The following is a 17683-nucleotide window of genomic DNA, read 5'->3' as shown; positions in this document are numbered from 1 at the left end:
GTTAAGCTAAAATACGAAATGAACTACAGAAAGATATTGAAGAAATCTTGGGAGTTTTGTGCTTGATAAACTGTTATGTATGAGTATTCCTTTATACAGGAAAATATATCAGGGTTTGATTATTGTTTCTTTAAAAGAGCATTATTGAGGTATATTTTGTACCACAAAATTTTTTTTGCATTGTAATTATATATATTGTAATTGTATAGTTTGATAGTTTTTAGTAAATTTATACAGCTTTTTTTTTTTAGTTAAAATTTTTTGGTCCAATCCCACTGGAAACAAAAAATTTTTTTTGTGTTTACTTATAGATTCACTAGAAGTTTCAAAAAGTCCAGGGAAGTCCAGGGAAGTTACCTATACCCTTCACCCAGTTTCCCCTAGTGGTGATATCTTTCATAACTGTAGTAGAAGATAAAAACCAGGAAATTGGAATTGGTACAATTAACAGCTTTCAGGTTTCACCAGTTTCACCTGGACTTCTTTGTATTTCATCAATTCTGTATGTACTCATTTGTGTGTGTGTGTATGTACATAGTTCTGTGCAATTTTATGACATTTGTAGATTCATGTAACCACCACCACACTCACAGAACTGTACCATCGCCATAAGGCTCCTTGGTGCTACCCCTTTATAGCCATATCCACCCCATTCTCTCTGCCTAGCCCCTGGCAATCACTAATACATTTTCCGTCTCTAATTTTGTTATCTCAAGAATGTCATAACGTAGAATAACCTTTTGAGACTGACTTTTCCTTGAGACAGAGTCTCACTGTGTCACGCAGGCAGTGACATGCAGTGGCAGGATCATGGCTCGCTGCATCCTCGACCTCCTGGGCCCAAGCAATCCTCCCATGTCAGCCTCCCAAGTAGCTAGGTCCACAGGCACATGTCACCATGCCTAGCTAATTTTTAATTTTTTTTGTAGAGACAGGTTCGCTATGTTACTCAGGCTGGTCTTGAACCCCTGGGCTCAATTGATCCTTTGGCCTTGTCCTCCCAAAGTGCTGGGATTACAGGCATGAGCCACGGGTGCCTGACAGAGACTGACTTTCACTCAGATACATCCAAGTTGCATGTATCATTAGTTAGTTTCTTTTTATTGCCTCATATTCCATGGTATGTATATGTTGCAATTTGTTTGCAATATGTTGCAATTCCTCCACTGAAAGAAATTTGAATAGTTCTTACTTTTTTTTTTTCTATTACTGATAAAGACACTAAATAACATCCATGTATAGGTTTTTGTGTGAATGTGTGTCTTTATTTTTGTGTGATAAATGCTTGAGATTACAATTACTGGGTTGTATGGTAAGTGCACATTTAGTTTTGGAAGAAATTGCCAAATTGTTTTCCAGAGTGGCTGTACCATTTTATAGTCCCACCAAAAATCTATGAGTGATTCACTTTCTCCATGTCCTAACCAGCATTTGGTGTTATTCTATTTTGAATTTTAGTCATTTTGATAGGTTTGTTGTGGTTTTAATTTGCATTTCCCTGATAGCTAATGATGTTGAACATCATTTCATGCATTTATTTTCTGTCTGTGTATTCTCTTTTATGAAATGTTTTTTTCGTGTCTTTTACCCATGTTCTAATTGGATTTTTTCTTTTTTTACTTTTGCATTTGAGCTCTTGATATATTCTAGATACAAGTCCTTTGCTGAGTATATGTTTTGTGCTCTTTTCATCTTCACAGGTTCTTTCAAAAAGCGAATGTTTTAAATTTTAATGAAGTCCAATTTACTGATTGCTCCTTTTATAGACTGTTTTCTTGTTGTTATGTCTAAGAATTTTTCACATAGCTCTAGGTCTGCACAATTTTCTCCCGTTCTTTTTTCTTAATGGTTTTATAGTTTTACATTTTACATTTAAGTCTATGATTCATTTTGAGTTAATTTTTGTAGAAGGTATGAGGATTAAGTTCAAGTTAATATTTTTTTCTTTGGCTTATCGTTGTCCAGTTGCTTCAGTACTGTTTCTCAAAAAGACTCTCTCTCCTTCATTGCATTGCTTTTGCACCATTGTCAAAATTCAGTCATACTGGCCTGGGTCTGTTGTGGGTTCTCTACTCAGGTACTTTGATCTGTTCCTGCACCAATAATACATTATTCTGATTACTGTAGCGACATAGTAAGCCTTAACACTGGATAAAATGATTTTTCCCATTTCATTCCTCTTTTTCAGAGTTGCCTTAACTATTCTAGCTCCTTTGCTTTTCCCCATAAATTTTAGAGTAAGCTTGTTTATGTCTACAAAAACCTTGCTGGGATTTTAATAGAAATTGTGGTATATTTATAGATCAGTTTGTAGAGAATTGATATCTTTACTATGTTGAATCTTTCAATTCATGAACATAGCATGTCTCTCCATTTCTTTAAGTTGTCTTTAATTTCTTCCATCAGCAGTTTATAATTATTGTCAGCATCTAGATTTGTGTTAGATTTTTACCTAATTATTTTCAGCATACACATTTGTATTAGATTTTTACCTAAGTGTTTAATTTTATTTGGAGTAACTGTAAATGGTATTGTGTTTTTAATTTTGGTTTCCATTTTTTAGTTAGCACATAGAAATGTGTTTGCTTTTTGTTTGTTTATCTTGTCCCCTAGGCTGGAGTGCAGTGGTATGATCTCAGCTCACTACAACCTCCGCCTCTCAGGTTCAGGCAATTCTCCTGCCTCAGCCTCGCGAGTAGCTGGGATTACAGATGCACGCCACCTGTAATGCCTGGGTAGTTTTTGTATTTTTAGTGCAGACACAGTTTTACCATGTTGGCCAGGCTGGTCTCAAACTCCTGACCTCAAATGATCCGCCTGCCTTGGCCTCTCAAAGTGCTGGGATTACGGGTGTGAGCCACCGCGCCCGGCCCCTGTAGTCTTTCTGAACTCTTTATGCCTTCTAGGAGTTCTTTTATGGATTTCTTGAGATTTTCTACATGGACAATCATGTCATCTGCAAATAGGGGCTGTTCTAGTTCTTCATTCTACTTCGTATACCTTTTATTTCTTCCTCTTTCCTTGTTGCGTAGCCAGGCCTTCCAGCACTATAGTACAGTGCTGAGTAAGAGTGGTGGGAGTAGATGTCTTTGCCTTGTTCCTGATCTCAGGGGAAAGTATTCAGTCTTTCAGCATTAATTATGATTTTAGCTGTAGGTTTTTGCAGATGCGTTTATAAAATTGAGAGAGTTCCCCTCTATTCCGGGTTTGCTGAGTTCCTTTGTTCTTTCTTTTTTTTTTTCCAGAGACAGGGCCTCACTCTGTAGCCCAGGCTGGAGTGCAGTAGTGTGATCATAGCTCACTGCAGCCTTGAACTCCTGGGCTCAAAGGATCCAATTGCCTGAACCTCCTGAGTCTATAGGCATATGCCACCATGGCCAGCTAATTTTGTTTTTTTTTGAAGTTTTTGTAGAGATAGGGTCTTGCTGTGTTGCCAAGGCTGGTCTCCAACTCCTCTCTCGTCAAGTGAACCTCCCACCTTGGTTCCTTAAAATGCTGGGATTACAGGCATGAGCCACTGGGCCTGACTGAGAACTTTTATTTTTATTTATTTATTTATTTATTTTTATAATTAGTGAGTGTTGGATTTTGTCCAATCAACTTTTAGAACATTTCCATCACATATCTGTTGCAATTAGTCCCTGCTCTCTTGCACAGCCCCAGGCAAACACTGATCTTTCTGTCTCTTTAGATTTCCTTTTCTGAATATTTTGTAGGAACAGAATTATATAATATGTATATAATATGTAGTCTTTTGTGTCTGGCATAATGTTTTGAAGGTTTATTCGTGTTATAGCATACATCGTTTATTTTTTATTGCAAAACAATATTCCATTGGATGGATATTCACATTTTCTTCATCCATTCACCAGTTGATGGGCATTTAGATTATTTCCAGTTTTCTTTTTTATTTTATAGATACAGGGTTTCGCCATGTTGGCCAGGCTGGTCTCGAACTCCTGGCTCCAAGTGTTCTGCCCGTCTTGGCCTTCCAAAGTGCTGGGATTACAAGTGTGAGCCACCTCGCTTGTCCTGTTCCAGTTTTTGACTGTTATGACTAATGCCACTATAAACATTTGTGTACAAGTTTTTCTGCAGTCATATGTTTTCATTTTTCTTTCTTTCTTTCTTTCTTTTTTTTTTTTTTGAGACAGGGTTTCGCTCAGGCTGGAGTGTAGCGCTGTGATCTCTGCTCACTGCAGCCTCCACCTCCCAGGTTCAAGCAATTCTTCTGCCTCAGCCTCCTGAGCAGCTGGGATTACAGGCACACGCCACCATACCCAGCTAATTTTTGTATTTTTATTAGAGACAGGGTTTCACCATGTTGGCCAGACTGGTCCTAAACTCCTGACCTCAAGTGATCCGCCTGCCTCGGCCTCTCAAAGTGCTGGGATTACCATCGCGCCCGGCCACATTTATATGTTTTCTTTGGTTAAATATCTCTTCAAATCTTTTGCCGATTTTTAGTTAGGTTGTGTTGTTGATGTGTAAGAATTCTTTAATCTGGACACAAGTCCTTTTTTAGATATGTGATTAGAAGTACTTTCTCTTAGCCTGTGGCTTGTCTTTTTACTTTCTTTATAAGGTATCTTTTGAAGAGTAGAACTTTTAAGTTTTGATGAAACTTACTTTATTATTATTTTTTAATAGGTCATGGTTTTGTGATGTCTAAAAAATATTTGCCTAACCCATGGTCATAATGATTTTTTTTGAGAAATTTTACATTTATGTTTATGATTCTTTCTCTTTTTTCCCCCTTCCTTTTTTCTTTTCTTTTCTTTCTTGAGATGGTGTCCTGCTCTGTCACCTAGGCTGGAGTGTAGTGGTGTGATCATGGCTCACTTCAGCTTCAACCTCCCAGGCTCAAGTGATCCTACTTCAGCCTCACCGTGCCTGGCTATTTAAAAAAAATTTTTTTTTTTTTTTTTTTTGTAGAGATGGGGTCTCACTGTGGTGCCCAGGATGGTCTTGATCCTCCCATCTCAGCCTCCCAAGGTACAATGAGCCACTGCGGCTGGCCTATGATTTTTTTTTTTTTTTTTTGAGATGGAGTCTTGCTCTGTCATCCAGGCTGGAGTGCAGTGGCATGATCTCGACTCACTGCAACCGCCCCCTCCTGGGTTCAAGCGATTCTCCTGCCTCAGCCTCCCAAGTAGGTGGGATTATAGGTGGGATTACAGGCCCGTGCCACCATGCTCAGCTAACTTTTGTATTTTTAGTAGAGACGGGTTTTACCATGTTGGTCAGGCTAGTCTTGAACTCCTGACTTCAAGCAATCCACCCACCTCAGCCTCCCAGAATGCTAGGATTGTAGGTGTGAGCCACCGCGCCCGGCCCTGTGATTCATTTTGAATTAATTTTTTTTTGCATATGAATATTCAGTTGTTTTAGCATCAGTTGTTGAAAAGACTATCCTTTTTCCATTGAATTGCATTGGCACCTTTGTTAAAATCAGTTGACATGTCAGTGTTTCACTGATCTATATGTCCATCCTTATAGCAATGCCACAATGGTTCTATTTCTGTAGGTTTATAGTTAGTTTGCTTTTGCCTCTAAATCAGGCACTGTTAGTCTTCTAACATTGTTCTTCTTTTTCAGACAATTTTTTAGATATTCTGAGTGTTGAATTTCCATAGAAATTTTAGAATCAGATTATCACTTTGTACAGAAGTCTGCTGAGATTTTGATAGGGATTGTGTTGAATCTGTAGATTAGTTTGGGAAGAATTGACATCCTACCAGTTTTTGAACATGGTATATCTCTTTATTTAGCTCTTTACTTTCTCTCAGTAATGCTTTGTAGTTTTCATTGTATAGGTCTTGCACTTTAAAAAATTATTCTCATTTTTGATGTTACTGGGAATGCTATGATTTTCTTTGAGTTTTTTTTTTTTTTTAATATTATTGTACTATGTGTGGAACCCTGCGTTGGGGAAAATATCCTCCTGCAACTACCAAATGTGACTGTAGTGAGCAAAGTCCTTCCTGGTTCTTCTCAGTAGTCTTTTTGTAGTCGTGCAGAAGAACCACCATATCCTGACTAACTGAGATGCAGACAGCTTAAGTTGTGAGAAAAGCTAGAATTCCAAAAGGAAGTGCTTGACATAGTTTTCTTCATGTGTCACCATGACTTGTGTTCAGCTACATACACTGGAAGGATGAATCTAGGAGTCCAGATTATTGTTATAATGAAGACATTAAAAACCCAGAGTTGACAGATCACATGATGCAGTATTAGCATGTGCCAGAGGCTCAGTGGCCATTTTTTTCTTAAATACATGTGTGCATATATGTATGAATGTGTATGAATCTCTGTGTGCCAAATGCATTGTCTCCAGGTAACTATGAGTGGGCCACCCTAATCCAAGTTATGAGGTCAACAGTTTTGATTTGTAGCTCCAAAGCTCCCTTTTTCCTCCAAGGGGTGAAAAGCCCCCTCTACTTTGTCTTGTATTTATCTCACTAAAAGAAAATCTACAACATTTAATATACTTTAACTTTGTTGTTTATGTAACTAATTACATTTGGTATAAATGAATTTAACTGGGGTTTTATAGTTTTCAGTTTTTGTCGTATTAAATCAGGAAATGGTATCACCTTTTAAGGGAATTTCAGGTACCTGGTGCTGGTGGTTGGAGAGGACAGGAAGCCCCCCATCACTCTAGCAGTACACTCAAGGGGAATCCTCGAAGTGTGCTTGTGTTGTCAGGAGGGCCATCAGGACGGCTATTCCCTGTGTTTCCCTTGTGAAGAGTGCCATGGCGGAGACTTGCCCAGCTACAGGTCACTTCAGACACTGCTGGTGGGAGAGTAGGAAACTCTTCCTAGCCTCCATCTTCTTAGACTGGCATTGGCTTGCTGCACCAGGGCATGAATAGGACTCCCAGCCTTCACACTTCTTTTTGCCCCTCCTCCCATCTTTCCTACCTGGTCTTAGGTTTTAGGTTTTCTTTCCCTGTTTAGTTTCACAGATTGTATTTTATATTTACTGGCACCTTTGGCAATATTCTCATGAGGACTTAAGGATATGTTTATACAGAATGAGTTTTTCTAAAGTACTTCTTTTTTTTACAAATCCTGATGTCCAAGTGCCTTTTATTTGGTGTCTGCCTCTGGCAGATGGCGTTTTTTCAATGGAGTGAGCCACTTGGAGGAGGCAGTCTCCTGTCTTAGAAATGTTGCTTTCTGGGTAAATTGCTTTGTGAGGTTGTTTTTGTTCAGAAGCCTTGGTTGGTGCTGGTTCTGGGTATAGTTACTTGGGGCTTGAGATATTTCATATAGTTACTTAAAGCAGATGAATTCAGCTCTGTGGGTTTATCAGCCATAATGTGGTAGTACGTTCTTTCCTCAGATATTTCTCAAATATTTTTGCCTTTGAAATTTCTTTTGTAGATATAGATTATGGCTCTCTTAGGACTAGCTTTCATTTGCAACTATTTTCTATAATTATACGTGCATTTCTTTAATAAATATCTTTGTGAAAGAGGAAATGTAATAAAGATATGTCAAGGTTGAATGCTATTATTTATTTTTCGATTTTGTTTTGCTTTTAGGAGAAACTGGCTCTTCGACAGCAGTTGAATGAAGCGAAGCAGCAACTCCTGCAGCAGGCAGAGTATTGCACAGAAATGGGAGCAGCAGCCTGTACCCTCTTGTGGGGTGTCTCCAGCAGTGAGGAAGTCGTCAAGGCCATTTTGGGAGGAGTAAGTATGGTCAGTGGGCTCTCAGATATTGTTGATTAATGCTTGTGTAACTTAGAGCATATAGCTTATTAAGGCATTTAAAGACTAAGTCCATATCTTTCCATTTTCTTTTGTTCATTCATCAACTAGTTACTGAATACCTATCATATATGGTTCATTGTAACCTGATGCAAAGTGAATGAAATAAGATCCCTTCTCTCCAGGAGACCTTGTGGTATATGTGGACATATTACCACTTCAGTATTAATACTTTCCATGTGTTTAACAAGATCAAAAGTGCTTTTATATATATTATCTCATGGTTAATATAGTATTTATTGAATATTATGTTATCTAACATATATACATGTATGTAGATGTGTGTGTGTGTTTATACATACACATACACACACACATACATATAGATGCAGAACCTTGAGCAACATGGAGGTTAGGGGCGCTGACCCCCTGCACAGTTGAAAAGCCACATAGAACTTTTGACTCTCTCTACTGTTGGCTGGAAGCCTTACTGATAACATAAATAGTTGATTAACACATTACATTTTTTGTATGTTAGATCATCATGAAGGTCTTCACCCTCATCATCTTCAAATTGAGTAGGCTGAAGAGGAGGAGGAAGAGGAGTGGTTGGGTTGGCATTGCTGTCTAAGGGGTGGTAGAGGTGGAGGAGGTGGAAGGGGAGGCTGGAGCAGCAGACACACTCGGTGTAACTTTTCCTGAAGAAAATTCTTGTGTAAGTGGACCTGTGCAGTTCAAACCCTTGTTTTCAAGGTTCAACTGTGTGTGTGTGGCAGCGTGTGTGTGTGAGCGTGTGTGTGAGCATGTGCGTGTGTGTGTGACCGTGGGAGCGTGTGTGGGAGCGTGTCTGTGTGTGTGGGAGCGTGTCTGTGTGGGAGCATGTGTGTGTGTGGGGAGCGTGTGTGTCTGGGAGCATGTATTTGTGTGGGAGCGTGTGTGTGGGAGCGTGTGTGTGTATGTGGGAGCATGTGTGTGTGTGGGGAGCGTGTGTGTGTGGGGGGGAGCGTGTGTGTAGGGGAGCATGTGTGTGGGGGAGTGTGTGTGTGTGTGTGTGAGCCTGTGTATGTGGGAGCGTGTGTGTGGGAGCGTGTGTGTGTGTGTGGGAGCATTGTGTGTGTGTGGGAGTGTGTGTGTGTGTGTGGGAGCATGTGTGTGTGGGGGCATTCTGTGTGTGGGAGCGTGTGTGTGTGTAGGAGCGTGCACACGCACATGTATGCATGTGTGCAGGCGTTTATCAGGGAACTTCACAGAAGGGGATAAATTTGAAATGGGCCTTGATGAATAGGTAGAAATGGCAGAAAATGGGTGGGTTTGTTTTAGGACAGTGAGTAGGTCAGTTGACACAGTGGAGAGTTAATGTAATAGAGTAGTGGGGAGATAAAGCTTAAACGTAGGTTGGGATGTGACTTTGGGACCTTGAATACCAGGTTGATGGTTCATCCTGTAGGTGGGAAGACTGGATTTTCCCTAAGAGTTTTTCAGTAAAAGAGTGATAGGATAAGAGCAGAATTTTAGGAAGATTCACCTGACAGTGCGTGAGGATGGATTAGGAGGTGGAGTTGTGGCACATCGTGTCTAGACAGGATGACTGATGAGGTGGTTGTTCTAGCTGGTCTGGCTGGAGTGAGCTCGGCCCTCTGCAGGGGAGATGGGAAAGAAGGAACATGTATGAGAGCTGTGGCAGTTGAGGCAGATGTGGTGGCCGGGCAGAGTGGGCACCTGGAGGGGACAAGAGGAGCCAAAAAAGATCGGTGTTTGGGAGCACGGCGTGATCATGACTGGAAATGAAGGTGAAGAGGGGGATGTGTGGCAGGAAACCAGTGAGAAATTACTTACTGCTAATAGAAATAACAGTTGTGTTTGACTTTAGGTGGAACGACTAAATGTGTTTTTAAAAGTTTGTTGAGCTTTATTGGGTTTAATTTACATACTGTAAGATTGTAAATGTACAATTCAGTGGTTTTTAGCAAATTTTTAGAGTTGCATTAACCATCACCACAACCCAGTTTTAGATTATTTGATCATCCATGAAGTTTTCTTATATCATTTGTAAATGCAAATATTTCCATTTTTTAACTGGGTTAAAATGTACATTGGTTTTAAAATTCTTCTTCAGAACTCTAGCACCCCAAAGGAAGTAACTCAGAGGTTCAAACTTGGAAATGCTTTTTGCCAAGTGATGAAGATTTAAACTACCAGAGGAGCCAGTCTTTACCTCTTTTACATGTTTCCATTAAGATTTTTTTTTGAAAAAAGTTATGCTAAAGCTTTGAACACCTCTGGTTTAATGCCCAGAGCAAATAGACAGCATGTTTTTCTAGTATATTTTTATTAACATTTTGAGTGAATTCTTCCCATTTACTTTTATCATCATGTACATTTGTCCTATTTCATATTTATGCATATGAAGAGTCCACCAGTCTTCAGGGTAGTTTTTGTTGCTCCTGTATGCCTCAAGCTGCTTTCTCTGTTCTTTTAATTGGAACTTTTAATGAGGGAATAGATTTTACAATATTCTACAGTTAAAACTAGAATCTTCTGTATCCTGCACTTTTAAAATGTTTTCACACTAGTGTCTGTAAAAAGATATGACACTTTGATTTTCAAACTTTCAGGATAAAGCTTTGAAGTTTTTCAGCATCACTGGTCAAACAATGGAGAGTTTTGTGAAGTCATTAGATGGTGATATCAAGGAGCTTGATTCGGATGAAAATCAGTTTGTTTTTGCTCTGGCTGGAATTGTAACAAGTAAGTGCAAGCATACCTTGGAGATATTGCGTGTTTGGTTCCAGACCACTGCAATAAAGCAAATATTGCAATAACAAATGAGTCACATGAATTTTTTTAGTTTCCCAGTGCATATACAAATTATGTTTACACTATACTGTAGTCTGTTATATGTACAATAGCATTATGTCTAAACAGTGTACAAACTTTAATTAGAAAATTCTTTATTGCTAAAAATGCTAATGATCATCTGAGCCTTCAGCGAGTTACAGTTTTTTGCTGGTGGAGGGTCTTGCCGTGATATTGATGACTGCTAACTGATCAGGGTGGTAGTTACTGAAGGTTGGGGTGGCTGTGGCAATTTCTTAAAATGAAGCAACAATGAAGTTTGCCACATCGATTAAGTCTTCCTTTCATGTAAGATTTCTCTGTAGCATGTGATGCTGTTTGATAGCATTTTTTCTGCAGTAGAACACTTTCAAAATTGGAGTCAGCCCTCTCAAACCCTACTGCTTCTTTGTCAGCTAAGTATATATAATATTCTGAATCTTTTGTTCTTATTTCAACAATGTCTTAGCATCTTCACCAAGAGTAGATTCCATCTCAAGAAACCACTTTCTTTGTTCTTCCATAAGAAGCAACTTATCCGTTGTTTCTACCACCACGTCTGTAGTTACTTACTCCACTGAAGTCATGAACCCTTCAAAGTCATCCATGAGGATTGAAATCAACTTCTTCCAAACTCCTGTTAATGTTGTTATTTTAACCTCCTCCCATGAATCATGAATATTCTCTTGTTGCCCAGGCTGGAGTGCAATGGCATGATCTCAGCTCACTGCAACCTCTGCCTTCTGGATTTAAGCGATTCTTCTGCCTCAGCCTCCCGAGTAGCTGGGATTACAGGCATGTGCCACCATGCCCGGCTAATTTTGTATTTTTAGTAGAGACGGGGTTTCTCCATGTTGGCCAGGCTGGTCTCGAACTCCCGACCTCAGGTGATCTGCCTGCCTCAGCCTCTCAAAGTGCTGGGATTATAGGCATGAGCCACTGCGCCCGGCTGAATCATGAATATTCTTAATGGCATCTAGAATGGTGAATCCTTTTTAGAAGGTTTTCAGTTTACTTCACCCAGATCCATCAGAGGAATCACTGTCTATGGCAGCCGTAGTGTTATGAAATGTAGTTCTTAAAAAAAAATAGGACTTGAAAGTTGAAATTTCTTTTTGATGTATGAGCTGAGGAATAGATCTTGTATTAGCAGGCATGGAGTCAACATTACTCTCCTTGTACCTCTCCATCATGGCTCTTGATTGACCAGGTGCATTGTCAATGAACAGTAGTATTTTGAAAGAAATCTTTTTTTCTGAGCAGTAGGTCTCAACAGTGGGCTGAAAATATTCAGTAAACCATGCTGGAAACAGGTGTGCTCTCATCCAGGCTTTGTTTTTCTATTTCTAGAGCACAGGCAAGAGTAGATTTAGCATAATTCTTAAGGGCTCTAGGATTTTCAGAATGGTTAAAGGAGCACTGGCTTTAAATGAGCATTGACTTCAATTAAAGTCACCAGCACCATTGGCCCCTAACAAGAGAGTCAGCCTGTCTTTTGATGCTTTGAAGCCAGGCATTGACTTTTCTCTAGCGGTGAAAGTCCTAGATGGCGTCTTCTTCCAATAGAAAGCTACTTTGTCTACATTGAAAATCTCTTGCTTAGTGTAACCACCCTCGGCAGTGATCTTAGCTAGATCTTCTGGATAACTTGCTGCAGCTTCTCCATCAGCACTTGCTGCTGCACATTGTACTTTTATGTTATGGAGACAACTTTTTTCCTTAAACCTCATGAAGCAACCTGTACTAGCGTCCAGCTTTTCTTCTGAAGCTTTCTTACCCCTGTCAGCCTTCACAGAATTGAAGAGCATTAGGGCTTTTCTCTGAATTAGGCTTTGGCTTAAGGGATTTTTGATGATTTTTGATCTTCTGTCTAGAATACTTGGGCTTTCTCCATATCAGCAATAAGGCTGTTTTGCATTCTTGTCATTCATGTGTTCACTGGAATAGAGCTTTTAATTTCTATCAAGAACTTTGCATTTGGAGTCATAGCTTGGCTGTTTGGCACAAGAGGTCTAACTTCCAGCAGGTCTCAGCTTTGGCCATGCCTTCACTAAGCTTAATCATTTCTAGCTTTTGCTTTCAGACATGTATCTTTTCCTTTTGCTTAAACATTTAGAGGTCATTGTAGGGTTATTAACTGGCCTAATTTCAATATTGTTGTGTCTCAGGGAATAGCAAGTTCCTAGGAGAGGGAGAGAAACGGGAATGGCCAGTCATTGGAAAAATCAGAAGATAAGTAGCATGTATTGATTAAATTTGCTGTCTTATATGGGTGTGGCTCATGGTGCCCTAAAACAATTACAGTGGTAACATCAAAGATCACTGATCACAGATGACCATAACAGATGTAATAATAATGAAAAAGTTTCAACTATTGCAAGAATTACCAAAATGTGACACAGAGACATGAATTAAGCACATACTGTTGGAAAAATGGCACCAACAGACTTGCTCAATGCAGGGTTGCCAAATTCCTTCAATTTGTAAAAAAACAGTATCTGCAAAGCACAATAAAGTGAATGCAATAAAATGAAATGTGCCTGTAATTCTTTTCAGCTGTAGTGACTGTTGGAGAGACTGGTGTTTACAGTCAGGGTTGAGAGTGTGTAAACATCTCTCAGGAGTGTTTTCAGATATTTAATGCTGGGGAGCACCCTGGATAATCTGATTCCATAGATCTGGGATAGGTACCAGTTATGTTTATTTTGGAAAATCACCCCAGGTGATTCTGATAAGTATCAGTTATTAAGAATGAATGATCTGAAGGAAACAGATGAGTTTGCATGTTCTGTGTAGTTATGTACCTTGACAGAAAAAAACAATTAAGTTTAGCTGCTTTTATTCAGAATCATAATTTTACTATCTAGCTAGCTAAAGTAAAAGCTTTAAGCTAAGCTTAAACTGAGCTCTTTGCTATTGTTTTAGTATAATAATTATATAATTCCAAAAACCTAAATTGCCTCTTCAGTAAAATTCTCCTAAAAGATAATAAAGTAAACCTTTCCCTGAGAGTTATGATAAAATTCCATATCAGAACTATCATAAAGGATAAAGTCCAGGGACTAAATAATTTCTTAGTATAGAGGCAAGGCACGGTGGCTTATGCCTGTAATCCCAGCATTTTGGGAGGCTTGAGGCAGGTGGATCACTTGAAGTCAGGAGGAGTTTGAGACCAGCCTGGCCAACATGGGGAAACCCTGTCTCTACTAAAAATACAAAAAAATCAGCCAGGCGTGGTGGTGTGCATCTGTAATCCCAGCTACTCAGTAGGCTGAGGCAGGAGAATCGCTTGAACCTGGGAGGTAGAGGTTGTAGTCAGCTGAAATCGTGCCACTACACTCCACCCTGGGTGACAGAGCAAGACTCCGTCTCTAAAAAAAAAAAAAAAAAAAAAAATTCTTGGTATAGAAAGAGGTGGAATGTACTAGTGAGTATTGAGGCTCTTTGTTCTGAAGTCAGTGAAATGGTTCAATACATTGCTGTGACTTATCAGCCTTAAACAACGAGATTCAGAAAATATGACTAAGTACAGAGTTTATTTGTGCACAGAGCTTGACAGTGGCCACTCAGAAACACCAACTTCAAACCAATGGGGTCAGGGTTCCAAAGTGAAGAAGATTTTACTGATATAGGCAGAGACAGAGAAGTTCCAGCAGGATTAGAACATTTTCCATACAAGATCAGTGTGTGTGCCACAGTGATTTGACTGTTTATAGATTGCTACATTCCAAGGAGGGTTATCTGAGGAAGTCTTATCTCCAGCAGTTTGGTCTTAATTATTTACAGGAAAGAAAAATGCAGAATTTGCAGCCGCATAGCTACATTCCTCACGATGGTTGGGATAATTTAAAGTCCCAACAGCTTTAAGTTTGAATTATTTAATTTCAGACTGTTTTTTTTACATTGATCTTTAATCTCTGCTTTATTATTATTTTCCCATGCTGTGCTTAGGAAAATTCTCTGCTGTTAAAGTGAGGAAAATTTTATTTTTCTTATGGTGTTATTCTTCTTTTATTGAAATCCTAATGGGATAGGTCCTGTGTAGACATTTGTTTCTTAATCCCTTAAAACTTGATGATAGTTCTTGCGGGGTGGATGCTGAGACTGTGATGTTTGTGGCTATTCCTTACTCCAGTGCAGGGCAGCATTCTGTACGTTCATCATAGCACCTACAGTTGTAGCAGGCTTGCATTGCCCTCCCTTTAAAAAAATTGTTTGCAGGTTGTCTTTTAACAGAAGGCATTTGCAAATTAAATAATTTGCGTTTTCTTCTCTTTGCAAGTGACCCCAAAGGCCTATGACCTATGCGACTTGTCATGTTGCTGGTTGTGAATTTGAGCTGCCTGAACTGCTGGCTGGCATGCAGGTGAGGCAGTGGGCTGTGAGTGAAGCCGCCCTGTTGCCTGCCCAGCATTCAAGCTCAGTGCGGCTTTGCTTTCCTGTGTTTGTGTTGGTTTACATAGGGACTCTTACGAAGAGTTGGATAGTGGGCACTTATATTTGCATGTTAATGAATTTGACTGGGAGGAATATTTTATTAAAGTGCTGATTTGCAGAGGCTTGGGGGCTTATAAGTCTCAAATACTAAGACTATTCTGTGGGGATAGGTAATAGATACCATGGGTTAGATGTCAAATGGATCTTTTTCCTTCTGAAACAAATGTTCTTTTTAAAATTTTACATACAGTGAATTCATTCTTATAGTTTTTTTTTTTTAAACCTTTTTGCAGTTCTGTAAATTTCTACAAAAGTATACAGTTGTTTACCCACCACAATTAGGTTGTGGAACTAATTCCTTCCCCCAGACTTCCTGCACCCCATCCTTCTGTAGTCCAGTTCTCCACTCATCACCAGCCCAAGGCAACTACTGATTTTGTGATTTGTTCAATATTTTAGCTGGGTTTTTTTTTTTTTTTTTTTTTTGCTGCCTTGTGTGGTGTCCAGCATATGCCCCAGGTGAGCAAGTGCTTGCTTCATGTATCTGCTTGGAGGCTGTTGCCTTTCGTCATTTTTCAGATTGGTTGGCTGATGTCCAGCCTTAGCTCTCTAATGTGTTCAAGAAGACCTGTGATTTTGGTAAATTATCTCTCCCTCTGCCCCCGGAAAGAATGGGGTAGCTGTTACCAGTTTTCTGTATCCTAAGCTAAAGCTGGAAATCAGGAATTTATTTAAACATTGAAATTGTTAAATTTCTACTCAACTGTAGTCACTATTCTTTTTTTTTTTTTCTTTTATTATTATTATTATTATTATTATTATACTTTAGGCTTTATGGTACATGTGCGCAATGTGCAGGTAAGTTACATATGTATACATGTGCCATGCTGGTGCGCTGCACCCACCAACTCGTCATCTAGCATTAGGTATATCTCCCAATGCTATCCCTCCCCCCTCCCCCCACCCCACAACAGTCCCCAGAGTGTGATGTTCCCCTTCCTGTGTCCATGTGTTCTCATTGTTCAATTCCCACCTATGAGTGAGAATATGTGGTGTTTGGTTTTTTGTTCTTGCGATAGTTTACTGAGAATGATGATTTCCAATTTCATCCATGTCCCTACAAAGGACGTGAACTCATCATTTTTTATGGCTGCATAGTATTCCATGGTGTATATGTGCCACATTTTCTTAATCCAAAGGACTATAAATCATGCTGCTATAAAGACACATGCACACGTATGTTTATTGCGGCATTATTCACAGTAGCAAAGACTTGGAACCAACCCAAATGTCCAACGATGATAGACTGGATTAAGAAAATGTAGTCACTATTCTTTAACGATAGGTTAGTGTAGTACAGAGGAGGTTTGGCCCAGTGAATCTACTTCCCAGGATGTCAGTTCTCTGGACATGTGTAAGGTGAAATAGTAACATCTGCTCTAATTACTTTACATATTGTGAATTTTCTACTGAACCGTAGTAAATGATAGCACATTGATAGCAATGTGATTGTTTCCAGTAACTTGGATAAGAGGGAAAATGAAGAGCGTAAAAGAGACGGAAATCTTCACAGTCCTGGAAGATTAACTGTTTAACTTGCTAGTGAAATCTTTTAAATGCTTTTTCTGCTTTTCAGTGATTTGAAAATCATGATTGTACTCCTTGTCTCTGGTTTATGTATTCAAATAATATCAGATAATAATTGCAGCATCAAAATTACTTTTTGATGATTGATAATTTGGGGGCAGGACTGGATCCAGCTTAGTCTTCCAGGGACCTTCCTAGTTACACAAAGTTACCAGCAGAGCACCTTTGTGTCAGTGACCGTGGCTGCTCTTGGCCTGCCAATACCTCCTCCTCCACACACTCACACCAACACTTGGAGGCAGTGTGGCGTGCAGAAAAGGCCAGGTGGGGCTTGAGGCCCCATGTCCATTGCTGCTTCTGCCACTGACTAACCCTGTATTCTTGAATATATGACCGTCGGTTTTTGTCTTCTGAGAAGAGTCTGACACTAGATGACAATTATGGTATCCCAGTCCTAGAATTGTGTGACTCTGCATGTGGAAGAATAAGGTGCCAGTTTTGAGCTTAAACTTACTGGTCTTCTGTTGTCAGAGTCTAAGTCAGCAGTGAAGGGTCAATAAACAGGCATTTGGGTTGTTTCCACCTTTTGGCTGTTATGGATAATGCTGATACGAGCATTCGTGCAGAAGTTTATGTGTGGATGTATGTTTCAGTTTTTCTGGGTATCTGCCTCGGGGTGGAATAGCAGGGTGTGGTAACTCTGTTTAGCTTTTTGAGGAACTGCCAGACAGGTTTCCACAGTGACTGTACCATTTTATGTGCTGGTGGCTCCCTTTCCCCATGTCTTCAGAACAGCCCATCTTTTTCTAGGTGTGCAGGAGTCCTTGTTGCTGTTTTTGGTTCTTTGAGCACCCATTTGTTTCTCATGTACCTTGATCTCTAGGAGAGATCATTAGCGTTGTCCTGGTTCCCCCATTGTGGTTGAACTTCCTGAAAGGTGAGGTTAGTTTGGAGAGAGTTGATTTATAACTTGAGCACTGATCAACATTATTTTTTCCTCTTTTTTTTTGCGGAATCACCTGTTGAATCATCTGTCAGGACAATAGCTGAACAGAAACTTTTAATGCAACAGGTAGCAAACAAATACAATTTGAGGCACTATAA

At 39.5% G+C, this 17683-nt stretch overlaps 1 protein-coding gene across 3 annotated transcripts in view; it reads left to right on the top strand.

The window, feature by feature from the left end:
• The window catches only part of HSF2BP (heat shock transcription factor 2 binding protein), a 127514-nt gene that overhangs the window by 18482 nt on the left and 91349 nt on the right, over positions 1-17683 (top strand). For 2 of the 3 annotated variants that reach the window (XM_054468924.2, XM_054468925.2), the window contains exons 5-6: positions 7553-7702; positions 10336-10468. In XM_054468924.2, the coding sequence (XP_054324899.1) occupies positions 7553-7702; positions 10336-10468 (283 nt within the window). Of the gene's footprint in view, positions 1-7552; positions 7712-10335; positions 10469-17683 lie in introns of all 3 variants that reach the window. The other variant, XM_054468923.2, reaches the window with a different exon arrangement.

The sequence above is a fragment of the Pongo pygmaeus genome, chromosome 22 (genome assembly GCF_028885625.2).
Source record: "Pongo pygmaeus isolate AG05252 chromosome 22, NHGRI_mPonPyg2-v2.0_pri, whole genome shotgun sequence".
Lineage (NCBI taxonomy): Eukaryota > Metazoa > Chordata > Mammalia > Primates > Hominidae > Pongo > Pongo pygmaeus.
The sequence above is the reverse complement of the archived record's forward strand: the minus strand, read 5'-3'. Positions and strand labels throughout refer to the sequence as shown.